Source organism: Megalops cyprinoides, chromosome 2 (assembly GCF_013368585.1).
Source record: "Megalops cyprinoides isolate fMegCyp1 chromosome 2, fMegCyp1.pri, whole genome shotgun sequence".
Classification (NCBI taxonomy): domain Eukaryota; kingdom Metazoa; phylum Chordata; class Actinopteri; order Elopiformes; family Megalopidae; genus Megalops; species Megalops cyprinoides.
This window is the reverse complement of record NC_050584.1, coordinates 10,631,160-10,650,941: the sequence shown is the minus strand read 5'-3', so window position 1 is coordinate 10,650,941 and position 19,782 is coordinate 10,631,160. Positions and strand designations below refer to the sequence as shown.

The 19,782-nt window shown below is 41.1% G+C and overlaps 1 protein-coding gene across 1 annotated transcript; it reads right to left on the bottom strand.

The window, feature by feature from the left end:
• Positions 1 to 2,598: 2,598 nt before the first annotated feature.
• Positions 2,599 to 17,436, bottom strand: LOC118773457 (protein APCDD1-like). Its single transcript, XM_036522394.1, has 5 exons — positions 17,290 to 17,436; positions 13,322 to 13,505; positions 8,677 to 9,208; positions 4,207 to 4,528; positions 2,599 to 3,684 (listed from the first exon to the last, which is right to left on the bottom strand). Exons 1-5 carry the CDS (start codon positions 17,378 to 17,380, stop codon positions 3,233 to 3,235), a joined length of 1,581 nt encoding a protein of 526 aa, XP_036378287.1. The 5' UTR covers positions 17,381 to 17,436; the 3' UTR covers positions 2,599 to 3,232.
• Positions 17,437 to 19,782: the final 2,346 nt, after the last annotated feature.

Sequence of the window (19,782 nt, the reverse complement as noted above, 5' to 3'; positions counted from 1 at the left end):
CTGTAGATGTGGCGTTAACTATTCTAAGTGATCTTTCATAAATTGTAGTTTATTTTGTACCAAAAGAAGGGTAGTTTTCCTGGATTAACAGTCAGTACCTATGTACGGTCATAAAATACATATTCATGATTGCGTTTGTTTCCTATCGCTTCTGAATATGTTCTTGGATATTAGCACTCCTCACTACAGTATGTACACGTTGCTGAGCCATTTTCAGTTTGAGGAGGTATTTCACAAATACCAATGTGAAAAGCAGTAACAGGTTTACCAGGACCTGAAAACCAAATGATCTGGTTTACAGGGTCAGAAGAATAGCTCAGCTCTTAGTAATGCTGAAAGAGGCATTGCCTTTCACTCATATTAAAGAAATACGATTTCAAACACCTTATAAATCTGGGGTCATTGGCATTTAAAGCTGTTATATAAATTGTTTTGTAACCTCTTTCATGTGTTTCTTGTCCATCGATTTTGCCTTATACAATTGTAAAAAAAAAATAATAATGACGTGTGTTTGACTGTTGCTCGCACTTTTTCAGAACGAATAGTGCTTCCCATGATATCCTATTGATCAAAATGACAGGCATGTTAAATACACACATTTTTAAGATTTTTTTTTCAAATTAATGTCATATTTAGTCACGGTTTGTGAAAAGAAATGGGCACATTCTGTCAGGTGAAGAGCTTGAGAAATGGGTGTGGGTGTACTGAAGAAATCTGTTCTGTATTTTCCTAATGGTGGTTTTGTAATATCTCTGCCCTGTTTTCACCCTCATTTACTGTACAACTTCACATTCATGTACCGAGTTCTATAGTGTTCAGTACAGATTCACGTTATGTGGGTAGGGGGTCACTGCACCAATCAGCTCATCAGAATAACAGATATCCATTTTTGTTCAGTTGATATGTTTGACTCCAATGTGACACATTAGAATGAACAGCCACCCCAGATGACAACTTATTTTGCACTGTGCTTAGGAAGTGGCCTGTACTGTTGTCAATATCACATGATGTTGAAAGATCCATTAATGATCCATGTAGATCAATCAATCCGTAGTTTTTTTTTTTCGTTTACGTGTCTTGTGTCATCATTACCACAATATTGTAAATATAATTTCTGCATGACTTCTTCTAACTTTCACACTTTGTTGTGTTTATAGTGGTTTGGTGTGTCCACTATTTACTGGAAAATATCCATTTTTCTTTAATCATAACTACAAAATGTTAGTGTTTTCTCTCTTTACCGAAGGGCTGAAACATTCTGTTAGAGACAGATAAAACAGTATTATCTTCATAAATACCAGGAATATAACTGGCTGTCTTCAATGAGATTTACTGAAGGTAATTATTTATGTATATCAAATACCCAGTTGACCTGTAAACCACAATATTCAGAATTGAGATACACGTCTGACCTTGCCTGTGGGGACAGAACAAAGAGGTCAAAGACAGAACAGCGACTGTGTTTTTCCCACTCCTCTTTGAACTGTGGCCTTCTGGAGCTACCCCAGGCCAAGCCGCGTTCTGGTGGTTACAGAGGGGGTGAGTGAGCCAGAGGAGGGAAGACAGCCACTGGGTCTCCCACGGCAACTCGCTGTTTGTCTTTCCAGATGTGGGGCAGGCGTAATCTCCCGGGGGGTGTTACTGAAGGGGTTTGCCTGAGTACACTGTGTGTGGGTTGGTTGAGTAGTGGGATGCTGATAATGGAGTATCTTTTTTTTTGTAAGAGCCCTGGGAAAGTTGATCTTCAGGGTGAAGTAAGTTGATCCACTGCGTGATCTATTGCAAGCTCTGAAGCCAAGGCACTGGTGTAATCTGTGTTGTCTCACATTCATCCCCATGCTCAGGATGATAAGTGGTCTGCTTCACCAACCAGAAAAATCTCAACGCTGCTGTCAAACACATAATATGTACCATACATTGAGAAGGCATTTTTAAAGCCCAAATGGAAGAGGTCTATAATAGAACACATAGTGACATCACATCAAAGCAAAAATTTAAAAGGCAGGAATCTTTTTAAACTTTGAGATGTTAGGAGGCAGTGTTTTAAATTTCGGCTGGTTTGGACAGGGTCCTCTGACTAACAGCATGACAGTCAGAGGGATAGCTTCATTCAGGCACCTCTTCTCCTTACCTGGTGACACATACTGGTGTTGTTTGTAAACAACCTTTTGCTTAGTCTGCTGGAAAACCAAACTTTCCCTCTGACCACTGCACAAAGTGACACAACAATGACCTTGCATGTATATAGTATAAAATTTCATTTTTATATTTCCAGTCCAGTTCCAAGGACATACATTTTTTGTCATAATCTACTTTAAGCCTGAAATACAACAACATGTCAGGTGTTGTCTATGTACATCTATGATAAACATTTACAAATGTGCCACTTTTCTTCCACTAAGAGCTCTGAGACACCAAGTCAGCTTACGGAGCAAAGTTAGCGTGCACACAGCTATCCTTGCGATCCTGTAACACCATGGAGCTTGTTTCTGTTGGCTTAGTCATGAACAACGTTCAGATATCGCATAAATAATAGTAGCAGAACATCTTACGTATGCTTTGTTTCTACGTCAAAAATAAAAAAGTGCCACAAAGGATTTTTGTTTTCTAATTACAAAATCAGGGTGAAGAAAAGAAGCAAATGTAAAAAAACATAATATGCCCTGGGAGTGTCCATTTTTCTCTCCTGTCCTCATAGACAGTTGGACCAGTACAACACACTGTAGTTCCCTTTTAGATACCATCTTGAAACAGTTCTTTTTGTAAACTGCCTCTTCACAATCAGCACTCAAAGCCGCTGCATTCAACACAACAGAGAATTCAATGCAGACAAATTCAGAGCTGAAATCATCGGCTCATTCCTTGTTGACTCCTTTCAGCCATGTAAAAAAAGTGATATTTCTACACTATATGCATGTAAATATAAAATACCCATGTAGGTTGGTCTAGTGTAGCTAGATGTTATACTGTTGTAGGTCTGTATAAAGTGCAGTTACTGTGGTGTGGCAGTTTCACGTCTCGAGTTCAAACGCGAAGCATCAAAGGACTCATCTCCTCTTGCTTCCCCCCGATCTTTGCCCCCGCAGCGTGAAGAGGCGAAACTTTCGAGCCACTCGAGTGCGTCATGTAAACAGTCTCTCCGTGGGGGCAGCGGCCTCCAGTGTGCCTGATAACTCAGGACTTCCTCCTCTTCCATCCCAATCTGTACAGTGAAAACAAAGGTCCGTCTGTCTTAGCTGAGCCGCAGGGCGGCAGCGGAGATGAGCAGGGCGCCTATAATGTCTACCAGGCTGCCACGACCGTGCTGTTGGCAGCCGCTGCTAGGCCTCAGGGCTCGGTGCGCGCCCTCCGCGTCGACATCTGACCCCTGGCTGCTGGTGGCGCACTGGACCAGGGGTGTCTGGTAGGAGGTGGCCCTCTTGTCGGGCCGGTCGGGGCTGGAGCCATCGCTGGGCCGCTGGCCGTTGTAGAGCAGGTAGCGGCCGCGGGCGTCCTGCTCCATGCGGAAGAGCTCGTACTCGGTGTGGGGCAGCCGGATGCCCAGGGCCACGCAGCCGTTGGTGTGGGTGACGTCCTGCTCCACGCCCACCTGCCAGGAGCCCTCCGCCCCACACTCGTTCCCGTTGAAGACGTTCAGAAGAGAGGTAGTGGCCAGGTCCATGGGCATCACCTTCATATGGTTCACTGGGCGGGTCAAGAAGAGCACTGTCAGTTCTGCTCTTGTTCAACTTTTAACTCACAGTCAACTCATTCTATATTATGAATGCAGAGCCAAGGGAAATGACTAGACTGCAAATCAAAAAAAAAACTGGGCATTTGACTGAGTATGCACAAATATACAATGCAACCAAGTCTACTGGTAATTGCTAAGACCACTAAACAAAAGGCAGTTCTGCTGAGTGCAGAGATTGTATATTCTGTGGCTTCTCATACATGTTGAAGGTTGTATCTATTCACATATATTCAGGTATTTTGCCTCCATATTTTCTCCTTTGGTTTGTGCTGTTCATTGAACAGGGAGTAAAACCTAAAAAAGACCCCGGGATATAAGCATGACCACTCTGAATTCCCAGACTGTGAGGCAAACTACAGGGAAGCAAATTTGATATACTTAGATGATAGGCTATGAGTTGAGATAATTGCTCCCAGGGGAGTCTGTTTGAGAGTGTCAGGGAAGGGGGGTGTGGGGGGTGGGGGTGGGGGTACCTTTGAAGACAAACTCGGTGCCGCCCATGACGCGGGTGGAGTGCACACCGCGGCTGTAGCGCCCCCTAGCGTACATGCTGAAGGTGGGGTGCTTGCAGACGGGGTCCGAGTAGTGGTAGTAGTGGCCCTCCCAGGTGTTGTTGTTGTCGTGGAAGATGAAGTGGCGGGTGAGGAAGAGCACCTCGGGGCGGACCTCGCAGCGCTGGCTCACCCACTGCCCGTGCAGCCCGATGGTCAGGTCCGCTTTCGGCGGCAGGATGGGCGGGTGGTACTCGTCGGAGCGGTAGATGATACGGCACGCGATGCACGTGTGGTCATGGTTCTGAAACACAGGCAAAACTGAACGCGTGACGCAGCGTGCTGAGGAGAAAGGGAATATTCACTGTGCTGCTGGTACTACGTCTGTGCTTTTCGAACACAGCAGACCTGAACCTCACACGGGTACTAATATAGCTGCTCAACAGCAACACAACACACCACTACTCAGCGAAACCCCCACATTCTACTCCGCTATCTAAAGCGCTACGGAGGTGAGGAAAAGTCCAGTTTCCTTTACATAAAATGTCAACACATTACATGTCTTTTCCCAAAATAACTGTAAAGAGTAAAACACAACTTACAAAAGGTAAACACTATCTGGCCCTGACGTTCCCCATGGAAGCCATGTAAACATGCCAATCTGTAATCAGGGATTGTCTGTGCTTTGCACGCATCTGCTGTAAGAAAAGCTCTGACAGCTCTGGCCTGCAGGAAAACCAAGATGTGGGGTCTAGTTTCCCTTTGTGTGACGCACAGCACCGCTGGGTTCCATCTGCTCCCCCTCTTTACGGCGCTGCCCAAGTGAAGTGGAACCCCAAAAACATGTGGGGCAAAAGCACAACAAGTTAACAGCGTGCTTTTTATGGGTTCAGATGTTTTCTGCGGGGTTTCTTCTCTCCTTAATGCTGCAGGCAGTATCATAGATACCTCTCGCAGACAAATTATACACTGAAGAAAAGTCTACCTTGGAATTCACATTTATGCCATGCTGGAGGTCTGTTTATTTTATATTAGACCACGAAGGTGGTAAAACAGCCATTACTCAGCAAGAATTAAAATGCAGTGTGTAGTATATGCGTTTCAGAAATGTCACAAAACTGATGTCCTTTTTATTCATCATCCACATAGCTAATCTGGTGTGTGGAAAAGCTTGGGGACAAACCTACCAATCACAAATGGCTAACATGGCACAGAGTATGGAAAATGCACTCTATGACCCACTCTGAAATGACAAATGATATATCTGGCACTGACTATGACTTCTTTGCTTGTTCTACCTCAGACAGAACCCACAATCTAAGCACAGGCCACTCCATTTCTGATTAGCTTCTGAGTCCAAATCTGAGTTTTAATCAGGTCCTCAGAGTCAGTCCAGCTCCTGGAAATATCCGCCAGGCCAGAAGCTGTGCCTATTGTGTTTTCTAAATATGGACTTTGTCATGGTTGGCTGTGTTTGTGGCAAACATCTTACATACATTGTAACTATTCTCCATAATTTGAGGGTGCTAAAGCACCAATTTAGACACACTATATGGTTATAGGCTTAATGAAACTGCAGCCCTAAGTAAATGCTTTTTTGAACTCATCCTTAGTACTATCTTAGTAGCTTTTATTTTAGAGTGAAAAGAAGAAAGGCTTTACAGGGATTAGACTTCGGCACAATTTGAAGAAGGATACAAATATGCCAGTGTGGTTTCTTAGAGTAAACAAGTAATTCCAGAGAGACAGAAAACACAGAAAGAAAGAAAGAAAGAAAGACACAGAATGGCCAAAGACAGGCACCAACCCAATCCTGCTGGGCTAACGTGTCTGTAACAGAGGAGAACGAGTCTGGGAGAATTTATTACTGTGATTCACACTCAAAGTGTCATCATGGAAACAGTATATCATAGGAATGTATGCCATATATTACACTGATCATAACTGAATCTTGACTGGCAGTTTTAACAAAAACTATAATGTAATATGTAACTGCTTTCCCCTGACGTCACTACAGAGGTTCCTCTTGTTACTTTGAAGAAAATATTAAAAGATATTCCTGTTTGGTCACAGGTAATGTTTCTTTCTGTTCCTCATTTGTACTTCCAAAATTAGAGAGTGTATATTGTATATTAGAGAGTGTCTGCACAGACCACTTCATTGCCAGCCATGCTGAAATGTACACTATGTCTCTTTTTTATCCTGTGTGCCTGTATTATGTGCTCCATCTCTGTTCCTCAGTTCCTTTTTAAGGTAAAACCCAGAGAAGGAGTAAAGCATGAGCAAAGCCCAGGGTGTTTCCTCCCTCTCTCTCTCTCCTTTCCCTCTTCTCCTCTCTCTCTCTGTAAGGGGCACATGGGGGCATTACTGCTGAGAAAATTGTTGACCTCTTTCATTTCCAAACTCCTGTCTGCTCCAACAAAGGAAGGTGCATTTCAGTCCAATTGGATTAATAACTCACAATAGCATCCAATCTACATTAATCACTCTAGATTAATACTCTATGGCTAATCTGAATAATGCACCAAGTTGTAATGAAACTGGATGAAGTGTAAAAAGATAAGCCACAGCAATAATCACCTATGATGTTTACTTTGTCTTTTTATAAACTGCACAAAACTAAAACTAAAATCAGTTCGCAATTCATGGATTTCCATCAATGGACTGATGAACTCTGGAACTGGAATTGAATTAGTGTATTTCCAGGACTGGGCCTGGAGCTGTGGCATGACAGTAACATGAATAACTGAGAATAACTGGTAAAAAGGGGGGATTCGGCACTGCATTCAAGCTTTAATCAATACTTTGACCCACCCACTAACCGCAAACGAAGGGGCTGCCACTAAGACTTGCTGTTTTACACGTTGGCCGGTTCCTGATTCCACCACAGACGGAAAAGGCCCAGCACTGAGTCTGCCATTTGTGATTAATGGGTGGAGCAAATCAGTCACTATGACAAAAACAATGCTTTAAAAAATGATCGCCGCCACAGCTGCTGCTCTGGAGCTTAGGCCGGTGGTTTGGCTTCACTTTCTGAAACTGAGGAGACATGGTATGGCCCTGATCCTGAGCTCCCAAACTGGAGGGTTTATTGGGCCTGACCAGAGTATCCACCATACAACATTGACTGCTTTATTTTCTGCGCTGCTCCCCTTTTGAAGTGCTCTTAATTCTGTGTCGGGAGAACAATTCCGAACAAAGCCAAAGAAGTTGCTGTCATGTGGAGAGCACATTTTTTTGAGTCTGCACTCTGTGGGCACGTCGCAGATGGGAGCTTTTATGGATGGGGTGGTGTGGGGCCGGGGGGCGGGGGGGGGGGGGTTCTTTGGCTAATTCTGTTAATTTATAGCAGACTCCAGAAGACTTGGCATGGCTCGCTAGGGTTACCCAGCAATCATTCAGCTTTAATTAGAATTCATTTACACCGCACAAAATACTGCAACCTTGGTTTGGGGGCATCTGATGCATGCTAAGGAAAACATTAAACACACTGTGCACACTAAAAATGCTTTGTTCCTTTGTGTGGGAGACTGGGAGTGAACTTCAGACGGCCGAGTTCCATCTCTCTGGTCTGGCTCCAGCTCATGCTCGCTTTTTGATACAGCCTCAGGCATGCAGGGACCCAGAACAGGAATGTGCATTTCAGAATAATTCATACGCTGTGTGACTTAAACCTCTCTTCACAGGACACTGGAGATACATCCAGTTCATCACTACCAGAAGTGTTTTAAAATAAAGCATTAAAACAATACTAAAATTAAAGGCTCCTGTTAAGTATGAAATATACAACAGGGCTTTAATTTTCATATCAAATGGCAAGTTTGCAGTTAAGCAGGGTTTTGAGTCACTATTCATTTTACAGCACATATACTTTTAAATTCTTTTTTCAACTACAGCTCTATAAAGTGAATAATTCTCCGTCTAAAACTGTAATATTTCACATGCATCTTAAAAAACATAATTAAACATTGATCCCTTTAGGTACAGGTACAGCACATGTTCTTGTCTGTTGATCTTAAGTTGGTGTGGTGGAATCACATACAGCATACCGAGGCACACCAAAATTAGATGCACAGTTCTAACTGGAAGATTCCATTATATATCTTTATATAGCTTTATATAGCTTCTTTTGGACACAATCCTTAAACAGTTGTTTGGGAACTGCAACTGTCATTCACAAACAACTACACCATTAAGGATTTTTATTAGATACAAGAATTGAGATAAATCTGGTAAGTAGGATAAGAGGTATATTATTTATTATTCTTAGTAAAGAGGACTTTTTTCTCTTCACTCCGACATTTAAGTTTTAGATTTTTATGAAACTATACTTGTCACATGACTCCACAGGTTACATTAACGTGACGCCTCTTCCTCTGGCACAAACAATTCGGCCCAACATTGAGCTCAGCGCCCTGTGGAGCAGTGCGGACCGCCCCCCCCCCCCCTCACCTTGGCGTTCTGCAGGGCAGCCTGGTAGCTGGAGGGCCGGTAGTACATCCTCTGGGCAGGCTCGGTGTGGATGTCCCCCAGGAAGAGCTCCTCGACCAGGTGGTCCAGGTTGTGGTGCAGGTACTGCTTCTCCACCCGCAGCAGCTGCAGCTCGTGCATGGCGAAGTTGAGGCCGCGCGAGCAGTCGCAGTCCATCTCCGCGCTCCAGAGGTCGTGGCTGACGTTGGGCTCCCAGGCCCCCTCGCCCCTCACCGCCCCCCGGCAGCTGCGGTTCAGCCGCTGGCTCAGGTCCTTGGCCACCGCCTCGCTGTGGCACACCACCTGGGTGCGGTGGATCTGGTAGTCGGCCTCCGTGCCGCCGCGGATGATCCAGGAGGCCTGGCGCAGGCGCAGCTTGCCGCGGACGACCAGCGTGTAGGTGGGGGTGGTGCAGTGGTTGTCCCCGTAGTAGAACTGGTAGGCCTTGAAGGTGTTGTTGTGGTAGAACTGGTAGGACCTGGTGATGAACTCCGGGCCAGGCCTCACTTCACAGCTGTGAAGAGCAACAGAGCAAGCAGACGCTTAGTGTCCATCATGTCAATAAGTTATTTTGATATAAAAGAACTACTTTTTTATAGAAACCGTGTTTTCTACTTTTTCAATTCCGCTCATGATGCTTAGGCAACATAAGCAGTGTATACTCGAGCAGTTAGTCAAAAATCAGAAAAAAATTAATTACTAGTAAATAAGTAATATTTTGCACCAATGCGAGCATTTTGTTTTGTGAGGAACCGTGAAGGCTTCATTCAATATTGTAACATGAGCCATAGCCATTTAACAGTTTGCCGTTTTTTAACATTTAACATTTCTGAATGAACTGAAATTACAAATGAATATTTACCTAACTTGCTAATCATAGTTATGAAGTGATCCGTCTGGAATAATTGGAAATTTCAGGATTGATTTTACACTGGAGGAAGTCTGTCTCATTTCTGGCTTTGTGATTTGTACCTGACTGAAAGGTCAGAGATTTCAGCCAGTCAGAGATGGCAATGGACCTGGCAAATGTAGATAGACTTTTTAATGAAAAAGAACACTCACTTGCTCGCTAGCTGTCTTCTGAGGGAATTCTATTTAACTACCCATTGAATTCTGATTTGTGATCATGGAGTCGTACTCTACAGGCATTCCTACTTGTATTCATGATTTTCTTCTCTTTCTCTGGAGTGAGAGTAAAATCAAACAGTGCAGCCTCTAACAGTAAAGCTCACATCTGGACGCTAAATTATCTGATATTTATCTCCAGGGACTGTGTTCTTATCTACTTTCTCTTGGCTTCTAAACTACATCTTAGAAAAGAAATACTTTTATCTACTCACATTGTAAAATATCATGCAGTGCTCTTTTATCTCAAACTGCTGATTACACTATGTGGGTGCCATGAAAGAGTCCAAAAACAGACATTTCTCCTTGGAGAGAAAGTGTTAATGTCACATATCATTTTCAGTTGTTGTCCATCTGAACACAAATTCCACCCAGACACTTTCAACGCCAACTCTAAGTCTTTGTTCAATTAAAATCTCAATCAACTGAGACAACCTATCAAGTGCCTCACATCATTTTCCCACTCTTAAAAAAATCTGTTATCAGATTACCTATCACAGATCATCCATCTAACACATGTTTAACTGGCACACACCACCCAGTGCAGTAAAATCTGAGACAAGAACCAATGAGTAAGCCAGCCAGAGAGAACATGGTTGAGTGGTTTAGGTGATGGACTGCTAATTGACTGTGCTTTGTATGGATGGGTTTGAAAGTCTATTAACTGCTTTATTTCCAACTCATACTTTACACTTTTTTGACTTGCATTGTGACTGATTATTACGGCTTGAACTTTTGACAGAAGGGTATGGTGTTAAATTTGTTACATCAAAAGGTTAGTTTGGAAATGAAGAGAATATTCTTGCTGGCTATTCAAGCAGTAGGACAAATGCCTTTGAACTTTGTGGACAAGACCTACGTTCAAATTCAACACACCGTAAACAATCACTTGCCACAGGCAGAGCCAGTCAGTTGCAAAGCAGAATAATTCTCAGGGCAAATTCAGTTCAAGAGAAACAGGGGTTGTTGGTCTTCACTTACACTTCAGATTGACCCAGTTTGCAGCAATTAAACAAGCTATCCCCTACAGGAGACTTAAATTAGAGACTAGCTCCAAGGACGTCATCAAAACTGATAATGAGCCTCTGACAAAAGCTATAAAAATTATAACACTAATAACATGCAGTGCACCATCTCTTGCATGGAGTGCAGGGCCAGAGGTGAAAAACAATGGCCCAGTTTTGATTCATATGACTTTTTTTATTGCATCTTAAACCAGCACAGCCCTGTAAACACAAGGGCAGTCTATAGTATGAGGTGGCTGAGTGGTCAAGGCAGTGGCCTGCTAATCCATTGTGCTCTGCACACACAGGTTTGAATCCCACCATCGTCTACTGTCTAGTCTACAGCCTGCCTGTACTTTTCAGCTATAAAGTTACTGATTATCAGCAATGAACTCAGAGGATGTGTTACTTGTACTTAATGAGCTACTGTCTGTAAGAGCACTACTATGCTTAAATTCGAAACGATGTGGGCAGAACATAATGGAACATGATTTACATCCCAAGGATTGGCTGCCATCAAATAACTCAATAGCTTACATTTAACAATATTAATGAAATGGAGAAAGAAAGCATTTTAATTCATGTTCACAACAGAGAGGAAGTAATAATATCTGATAATCGGACTGTTTTGTGACCCAGTTTAACACACTGCCATGAAGAATAATAAATCGAGTGCACAGAATTAGCTCAGAAACAATGCTAAAAATTTAAGGGACATTTAATCTGTCAAAGAGCATCATCATACATGAACGCACTTGAAATTAAGATGGTCGCAGTCTCTCTCTCTCTCACTCTCTCTTGTCTTGTGTGTGAATATATTAATCAATGCAAAGAATGTACTGATAGTGGGTACTGTGTTGTGCTTATATATCATTTGTTAATGAAAATACAAGTAGAACATAATATTTTATGTTCTACTTCTACCTTCTAATAATAATAACACTATAGTCATACTTTAATGATTCTTTATAATGCATCCATTAGCTTCTGGATCAGTACAGAACACAGTGTCCAGCTTGTGTGGGTCCTGCGATTCCCCACCAATCTTTGCAAAGCATATGATGAAATAAGCCACCACTACTTGTATAAAATTGCTCTAAATACAAGTTACTCACACCATCATAAAAAGCAAAGTTCAGACTTCTTTCAGTTCATTGGATGTCATCATAACAAAAGGGTACTGACACATTACAGTCTAGGTACTACACTATTGCCCTCCGGGTTGACTGATAATGATTTTATCCAATTACTCCTCAGAACAGGTTGTTGAAGTTCAATCAGTGCAGGTGCAGTTGGAATTACTAGTTTTCTATTTTTCTTGCATGCAGATAACAGACATCAGCGCACAGCCAGTAACTCAGGTGTTGAAAATTTAGTATTTAGTAAAATGAAAATTAAGAAAATTTAGTAACAAACTCATCTTTTATTTTTGCATTGTAGATTATTTGGTTGATCACATTTTAAACTGATATAAATACTGTAAGACTGGTACAAAGTTTTGTGCTTTTAGAATGTCACACTGATTGTTTTCTTTATTTTGCACCTCATCTAAGCTGCAAGAAAAACTGAAATTGGTCCATGTGTCTGTTATTTTTGGTGACCATATTTTGTATCTGCAGATAAATTAATTGGAAGCATACCAAAGCATTATAACACCAAAAAAGGTTCGCAAAGCCTATTGCCATACTGAAGATACAGCTAATGAATAATATATTCATTCAATTAAACACAATCATACTGATTACAGTGATTTTAATCCCTCATTTTAGTCAAATTTACTGAGCCAAATATGGGTGAAACTGGACAGAACTCAAATGGAGTTGCGAAATTCCATTTAATGTAGAAAGGTCAATTCCATTCCAATACCAATTCCGCATAATTCATGCCTGACAGCATACTGGATATTTAAATGGTATTTCTGTCATAATTAACCCACAATGCACAATGCTTTAGAATTTAAAGCCACTATTTCAAAGTATTGATATACGGCCTGGCACAGCTCTGCTCTTGTCATCTATTTATTCATAATTTATTCATATGTTATTTATTTTATGATGTGTGTTGGTTGTGTTGACTACTGTTTGCAAACCAAATTGCCCCTCGGGGACAATAAAGACTATCCAATCCAATCTCACATTTACATTTACATTTACATTTATTTAGTTAGCAGACGCTTTTATCCAAAGCGACTTACAAAAGTGCATACAGCAAGTATAGCGACAGTACGGGGACAGGATGTGTACAGTTCCACAATGAGACAGTTCTCAGCTGAGAGCAAGGTCTGTTTGAGGACACAGTACTATCAGATTTGTACAATTACAGCCTATAGGGCAACTAATACGATACACCTTCAAACAGCAAACTTCAACAACTATACATATAGCATATAGCTATATGTATAGTTATATCACATATAGTGGCCTTGTCACTTCAAGGCCTAGTTCAACAGACATTTCCTCTTTCGAACACCGATGCATGCCATCACACAGACGTCTCACCTTGTGGACACCCAGTGGCCCTCGATGTTGGGGGGCATCTGCACAGAGATCCGCGCCCCGTTGTGGAGGTGCTTGAGCATGTGGTGGCACTGGGAGTCCCTGGGGTGCCGTCTGAAGTTCTTCTCCAGGGACAGGGGGTTGGAGATGCTCTCGGGGCGGTGCAGGGAGGAGCCCTCACCCCGACCTGCGCCGGACAACCGAAGACATGAATCACAGCAGTCAGAGTGCTACTTCAACCTGCACAGCATTTCACAGAGGAAAAGCCACCCAGCTCAGAATGAAGTCAGATCTCATTCTCATTCAGGAGGGACACTGGCCGTATGGTTCTCACTGCCCCGGCCTTTTCTTAGCTAATTGAGCCAATTAGCTGCTAAATTACCTCACTCTTTCTCATTGCTTTAGGGAGGCGATACATGTGTTGAGACCCATAAAACCTGCTAGATTGCTGCCCTGAAGGGAGTCAGCCCTTGTCCTGCACAGCATATTGTATTTCAGTTGGCTGCGTTTAAATGAATGAAGATAGCAATTTGTGCATTTATGAAGCAATGACATGAAACATAAGATACAGGGTGTGACGCAGGTTTTTGCCAAATTATAATATGCTTTCAAGAATCTGGCATCCAAATTGATTTTCTTAAAATAAGACAACAGCCTCTGAAATTTTAATACGTTGCCCTGGAAGCTCTCTGACATTTAACTCCATGGGTTTTGTCGGTTTGGTTCCTTCAGGTGCCCCGGTGTAGCTGGATTCATTACCTTGCTTCATTGCAGCAAAGCATTTATAGTGACATAATTGGATAAAAAAATGAATGAAGTCACACCTGACACAGATCTGCTTTGTCAGTTTTTTTTTTCCGCAGTTGCAGCAGTGTACAGGTGAGATTGGTTGTCACAGAAACCTAGAGGGGTGGTGGTATAGGCAGGTTTGCAGGAACACCCCACCCTGTGAATTCTGCTTGTGTCGCTACCCCTTGAAATCAAGTGCAACAGCGCTTGCTTTCCAAAGCTCCTAAGCACATGATGCTGAAATTCAGCTGGTGTGATTAGTAATGCTATGGCACTGAAAGCAGACACAGCTGTATCAAAGAGATCCTGTTGCCTTGTGAGTATGGTTTAGCCATTTGCACCTGCACTCTGCTTAAATCTCAGTGAAGCCTCTGAACGGCTGCCAGTTTCTTGCTTTTAGATTTGAACTCCAGAGAACAATAACAGAGGTTGTTTTCGACAGAACTAGAAAAGATACTCACAATCTAAATGTCCATTTAAACCAGCCTCACTGGATTTTGAAAGTAAAAGAATGAATCTGGCCTTATAAAACCCCATGGTTATGGTGGAGGAACTCATGGCATTTTAATGCTATTTCTGTTTTTCAGTATTTGCACTGTATGAAGTGAAGAATAATATCCAGGTTAAGGGCATATATTGCATGAGATGAAGCAGATATTATTTTGACAGCCAACTAAGAAAACAGGAATTGTCAGGGATTACAGAATGGTAGTGGTATATACGCTCTTTAATGCAAAAAGGATGTTAATGGATAACGGCAATACTGTCTGCCAAGCACACACAGAGAAGTGTATGTTATCTCCATAATTTATTTCCTGCTCTCCTCTCCAATGAAAACGGAGCATGAGGGCCCAAATGTACACTTTTGGGAAATTATCACGAACAGCAATGCAAACAAAACTTATGGCAAATAAAGAATGTTCAGCTCTGCATATTATTGTAATGATTAATCATCATTATAAATAATTTTGGCCACCTACTCACATAGTCACAAATGTCTCTCCGTTAAATGTAAACACACCAGAATAGAATAACAGGGCACACCCCCTAAATTGCAACTTAAATAGTACCCAATACCTCCCCAGATAAAAAATAACAAATAAATACAAAATATGCCAGGGAAGTGCATTAGAATTGAATTAATTTGAGTGAACTTTTTTACATTTTGACAGGAGTGAGTCTTTTGCGACAGACTTAAATGCACCATGTGAGGTACTCTATTCTACTCTTTGTTCGGTCTGTGTCTTCACACATTACCTCATTACTTCAGCACATAGGATATAGCCACCAGTAACAAAGGCCAAACAGCAGACTAAAGACCCACTTGCAGCCTAATGGTCTTTTGCCACTTTCACAAGCTCCTGTCCTCTCTCTAAATCAAAGAGTTTATGTATGTTCCAATACCTAAACCACCAAGAACATTTACAGTTGGCACAATCCCCTTGGTGAGGTAACTGTACTGGGACTCCTGACAAACCAAAGTTCTCTAAATCATTAAACCAGAGAAAAAGCAGGACATGTCTAACCACACAACTCCCAAACCCAAGACTTTGTTTCACTCATGTTACTTGGAGTAGCAATCAGACTTATTTGTGTTCCTGATAAAACTGCTCTAAAGACAACTAGCATTATTGCTCTAATTGCAGTGGTGTTAACCTTTTTATTATTTTTTCCTTACATATACAGGACACAGAAAAAAGTGTGCTCATGGAAAATCAGCTATGAGAACAACACTCACCAACACTCAAACGCGCTGTACTGTTGATACTGAATTACCCTGGCAGATACAGTCTAGCATTTATAAGAAAAGAAATATTGTTACCACAACTTTCTTCAAGAAAACAAGATCAATATTCCTAAATGTTTAATATCTTCACTTCCTCTATTGACAAATAAATTTGGTGGATTATGTTACCTGTGATGCCTTTGTGACTTTCTTGCTTGTTTTTCTTTTTTTTTTTTTTCGCTTTCAGTCATACATACTCGTTTTCTCTAAATTCACATAAAATAGTAATCTAGTTTGACATTCCAGTTTTACTGCAGTAAGAAAACACTGCAATAATCTGTGAGTTAACTGAATGGTGCATTAACATAAACATACTTTAGAATCAGGGGAACTTAAAATATCTTTTAACTCTCCAAGTTTATGTGAAGCTCTTGCCAAAATTTGGCTTCCACTGTCCTTCTGCAGATGGAACTGGTGAACTCGAATCCAATACTTGAATCTTGATTTCCTCGCGCTATGTTTTCAATTCAAGATGAAAATTTAAATGTCCCTTGATCTCAGACTGGTTTAATAATTGAATTCATTAGGGCACTATTGTTTAAGAAACTATAAGATGCAGAAAAGCATGTGGTTCAATATTCCAATTTGTAAGAATTTATGAGGTGGACTATGAGATTACTAAATTCTCAATAATTGCAATAGCAGTCAGTGTTATTTATTTCTTTGTAGCTATTATATCCAACAACAGTGTTCTGTGGGAATGTAATGTCAAATTTCAACAAGACATCTTAAAATTCCTGCTTATTCAAAACAAACATGACCCATGGGTTCAAAAGGTTCCAAATTGTATTAGGAAGGGGCATTCTTCACCCTCTTTAACTAAAAATTGTAAACACCACCACCAATAATAATAATGATAATAATAATAATAATAATAATAATGATAATAATAATAATAATAACAATAATAATAATATTGTCCTTACTACGTGCTACACCTCAGGCTCAATGTATTATTATGACGTTCACATGTTATTGAAAGAGATTGCCATGTGACAGTAAACATTGATTTAGTATGTAATTAATTCCAGGCCGTTGCACCTTAGGGCTGAGAGACATATGCTCGGTACCTTTACAACCCTACACGAAAAGCACAGAAAGGGACGAGGGCGAGGAATCACTGGCGTGGCTCATGTGGAACTAATAAGGTACCGTATCTACAATATTCTTGCAGATTTAAATTTAATGTTTCCTTTGGGATCAAAATCTTTCAAAATGTATGCACGCTTCATAGAGTGCATGAAGTGCAGTCTTGCTTACTCAGTATTTCTCTGGCTTTTTCAGCCATTTTCTACCCCTTAGCATTGCTTTAATTAAAAGTTTTACAAGAAGTGTTTAACTTAATACAGAGTATGTCCCAGACGAAACACTATGCGCTAAATTAAAAGTTACTCACCAAAAATCAAAACAAGTAGTACAGTAGACGTGCAGACAGCTCTGAAGATCGCATGAAACATTTTATTAGAATATTGTTTTGTACTTTCCATATCTGTCGAAGTTCAAGGAGGACTGTTTAACGACTCCTCCACTGCGTCTCTGTGAAAAGTGCAATCAGGAAGGGCAAGTACCGTAGATCACAGAAGCCAGAACCACGAAGCAAGAAAAAAGCTCTGCTCTATCTGGTACTTTAAAGGGAAAATGTAGTAAATTGCAGGCCGGAGCTACTCCATTTCACAAGACACCACTTTGTCGCATGCCTGCATCCTTTCCCCAAAGATCTCCGTACGGCATCCAGACCGACAGCAGAAACGCGTACAACGTCGCAATGAATGATCCGAAGTTGAAGTTACAGCAGAAATGCAATTCCAAAGAAACGTGATTTGATTTGCCTTTGGCAAATCACATTCATCTGTTGTCCTTAATGCTACGGCTCGTCTTGAGCCCCAGGCTGCAACAAGAGAATAAGCAAGTCCCGTAGCGTCGATGTAGGGGTTGCGACAGAATTGTGTGAGAGCCGTCTACTCCGGCTTTCTCCCCCTCGCAGTTTGTGTGCTTCTTGAGATCTTCTTGGCTCGTACAGGCAAAGCGAAGACGGTGCAGAATTAGGGGGAGCGTCGGGGGTGTGGACTCGCGGCCCTCCATCAAACTGATAGGATATTTCCACGATTGAAATCCGAATCTGAACCCCTCAACGAGGGATTACACATCAAAAGCAACAGGAAGGCTTAGTGCTTGAACCTCAAATAATACCCAAGAACACTGCGGCAGTGGAATTCCCTGAGGAATGTTTGACATTATTTCCCAGTTGTACGAGAGAAATGAATCTTTCGTCCCTTTTCATTTTCCGCTGTTGGAATTTTTCAGCTAATATGTGTTTCTGTGTCAATATTAATTATTAGTGGTGATGAATTCAGTTTGGTTTTGATTTTCAAGGAAAATGTACACGGCAGTATTATTATCTTTACACAGCAAAATTATCGGTGGGTGTCCCTTTACCGAAGTTAGTCTGAGACTGCAGTAGTTTTCAAATTTTTGAATTTGAATTTTTGTTTATCAGAGAAAGTGCCTAATGGCTGCTGCCCATGTCTTCAGCGATAAATAGGGAGAGAAATCTCCTTGCTTCAGGATAATCGCGAAAAGGTAAAAAAAGACAAAAAAAGATTGAATGAATGTGAGTCAAACTTGGAAGAAGAACAAAATGAACAGTCAAAATTCACGTGTTGGAGACACTTCTAGAATTAAGTGATAAATGTCAACACTTGAGGTAAAAAGAAGTCATTGGTTTTTGTACAGAAACCAACCATCTTGACACAGCCATATCAAGTATTTTAAAATGCCTTCAAACTTTTGTATAGATGTGTAGACAGCCCATGTGCCTCAGTTTAGGAATGAATTGTGGACCACATCCTTTGACAAAGTTAGTGTAACCTAATGTAGAGTAAAAATGGCATGCTTAAGTAACACCTAGAAGTACATCAGGCAGATGCAGGAGGTAGGTTCATGAAGAAATGCTGTTTTCAAAATGATGTTAATGTACGGTTGCATCAAAGTATTGATTAAATTGAATTTATAGTGTAGGGTTTGCAAGGCATTTGTTCCAGTAGAGACCCAGTTTATCTGACATACAGGTCCAGAAAAGATACAAAGTGTCTGTATGACTGTGAAGGTGGCAAATCAGCACCTTTTTACCTTTTTCTCAGGTACATTAGTATAATTTGCATATGTGCAAATATTTAAATAAGATTTCTGGATCCTTCATGAATTAAGCCTTAATACTTAAAGACTAAGTCAAAATTACTCTTGAAAATTTTTAATGAAGTACATTTGGATATATAATAAATTCACAGATTGTGTGATGCCTTTGAAGTTTAGAAAAGTTTTAAGATCTGTAAAATATCTTGAATATTTTCATAAATGAAAGCCCTTGGGCTTAGACAACTCGAGTTATGAGTAGCAGTCCAGCTATGAGGATGATCAATCAAAATGTGGTAAAAATACCAAACACAGCAAATTTCAGCGACTGCTCGCTTAAACAATCTTACAAAGTATAAATTACATAAAATACCCTGCCTGCTTGGCTTTCATACCATTACACTTCAACCTAAACTTGAAATTGTAGAGGGTTTTCTGTTGGCCAAACGGAATAATGGAATTCAAAGTTCAACTGTGTCCTTTCACTAATGTCTACTGTTTCCCTGTCAGTTATTACCAGCTTTAAGATATAAGCATATCCATACATGAATGAAAATTCTTACTGTATTGCTCTATTTGCAAGTTACAAACTCAGGGCTTGTAGTAGACCTCATTCACAGTGGTGCACAAACTCTTCAGCATGTGAAGGCTGGTCATATTAGGTCTTTTTTGTCATTGAGCTGCAGACACATTGGGTCTCACCTTGGTGTGTGTGTTTGCAATGAGGGCAGTCTGTTCCCGGTGCTCACTGGGTGTC

What these genes read in the sequence shown, in the direction of transcription:
- LOC118773457 (XM_036522394.1), bottom strand. Translation starts at nt 17,380, where the DNA reads ATGGAAAGTACAAAACAATATTCTAATAAAATGTTTCATGCGATCTTC. An exon ending in ACTACTTGTTTTGATTTTTG is followed by an intron (nt 13,506 to 17,289) that starts GTGAGTAACTTT and finishes TGTCCGGCGCAG; the next exon opens with GTCGGGGTGAGGGCTCCTCC. An exon ending in CACCGAGTTTGTCTTCAAAG is followed by an intron (nt 3,685 to 4,206) that starts GTACCCCCACCC and finishes TGACCCGCCCAG; the next exon opens with TGAACCATATGAAGGTGATG.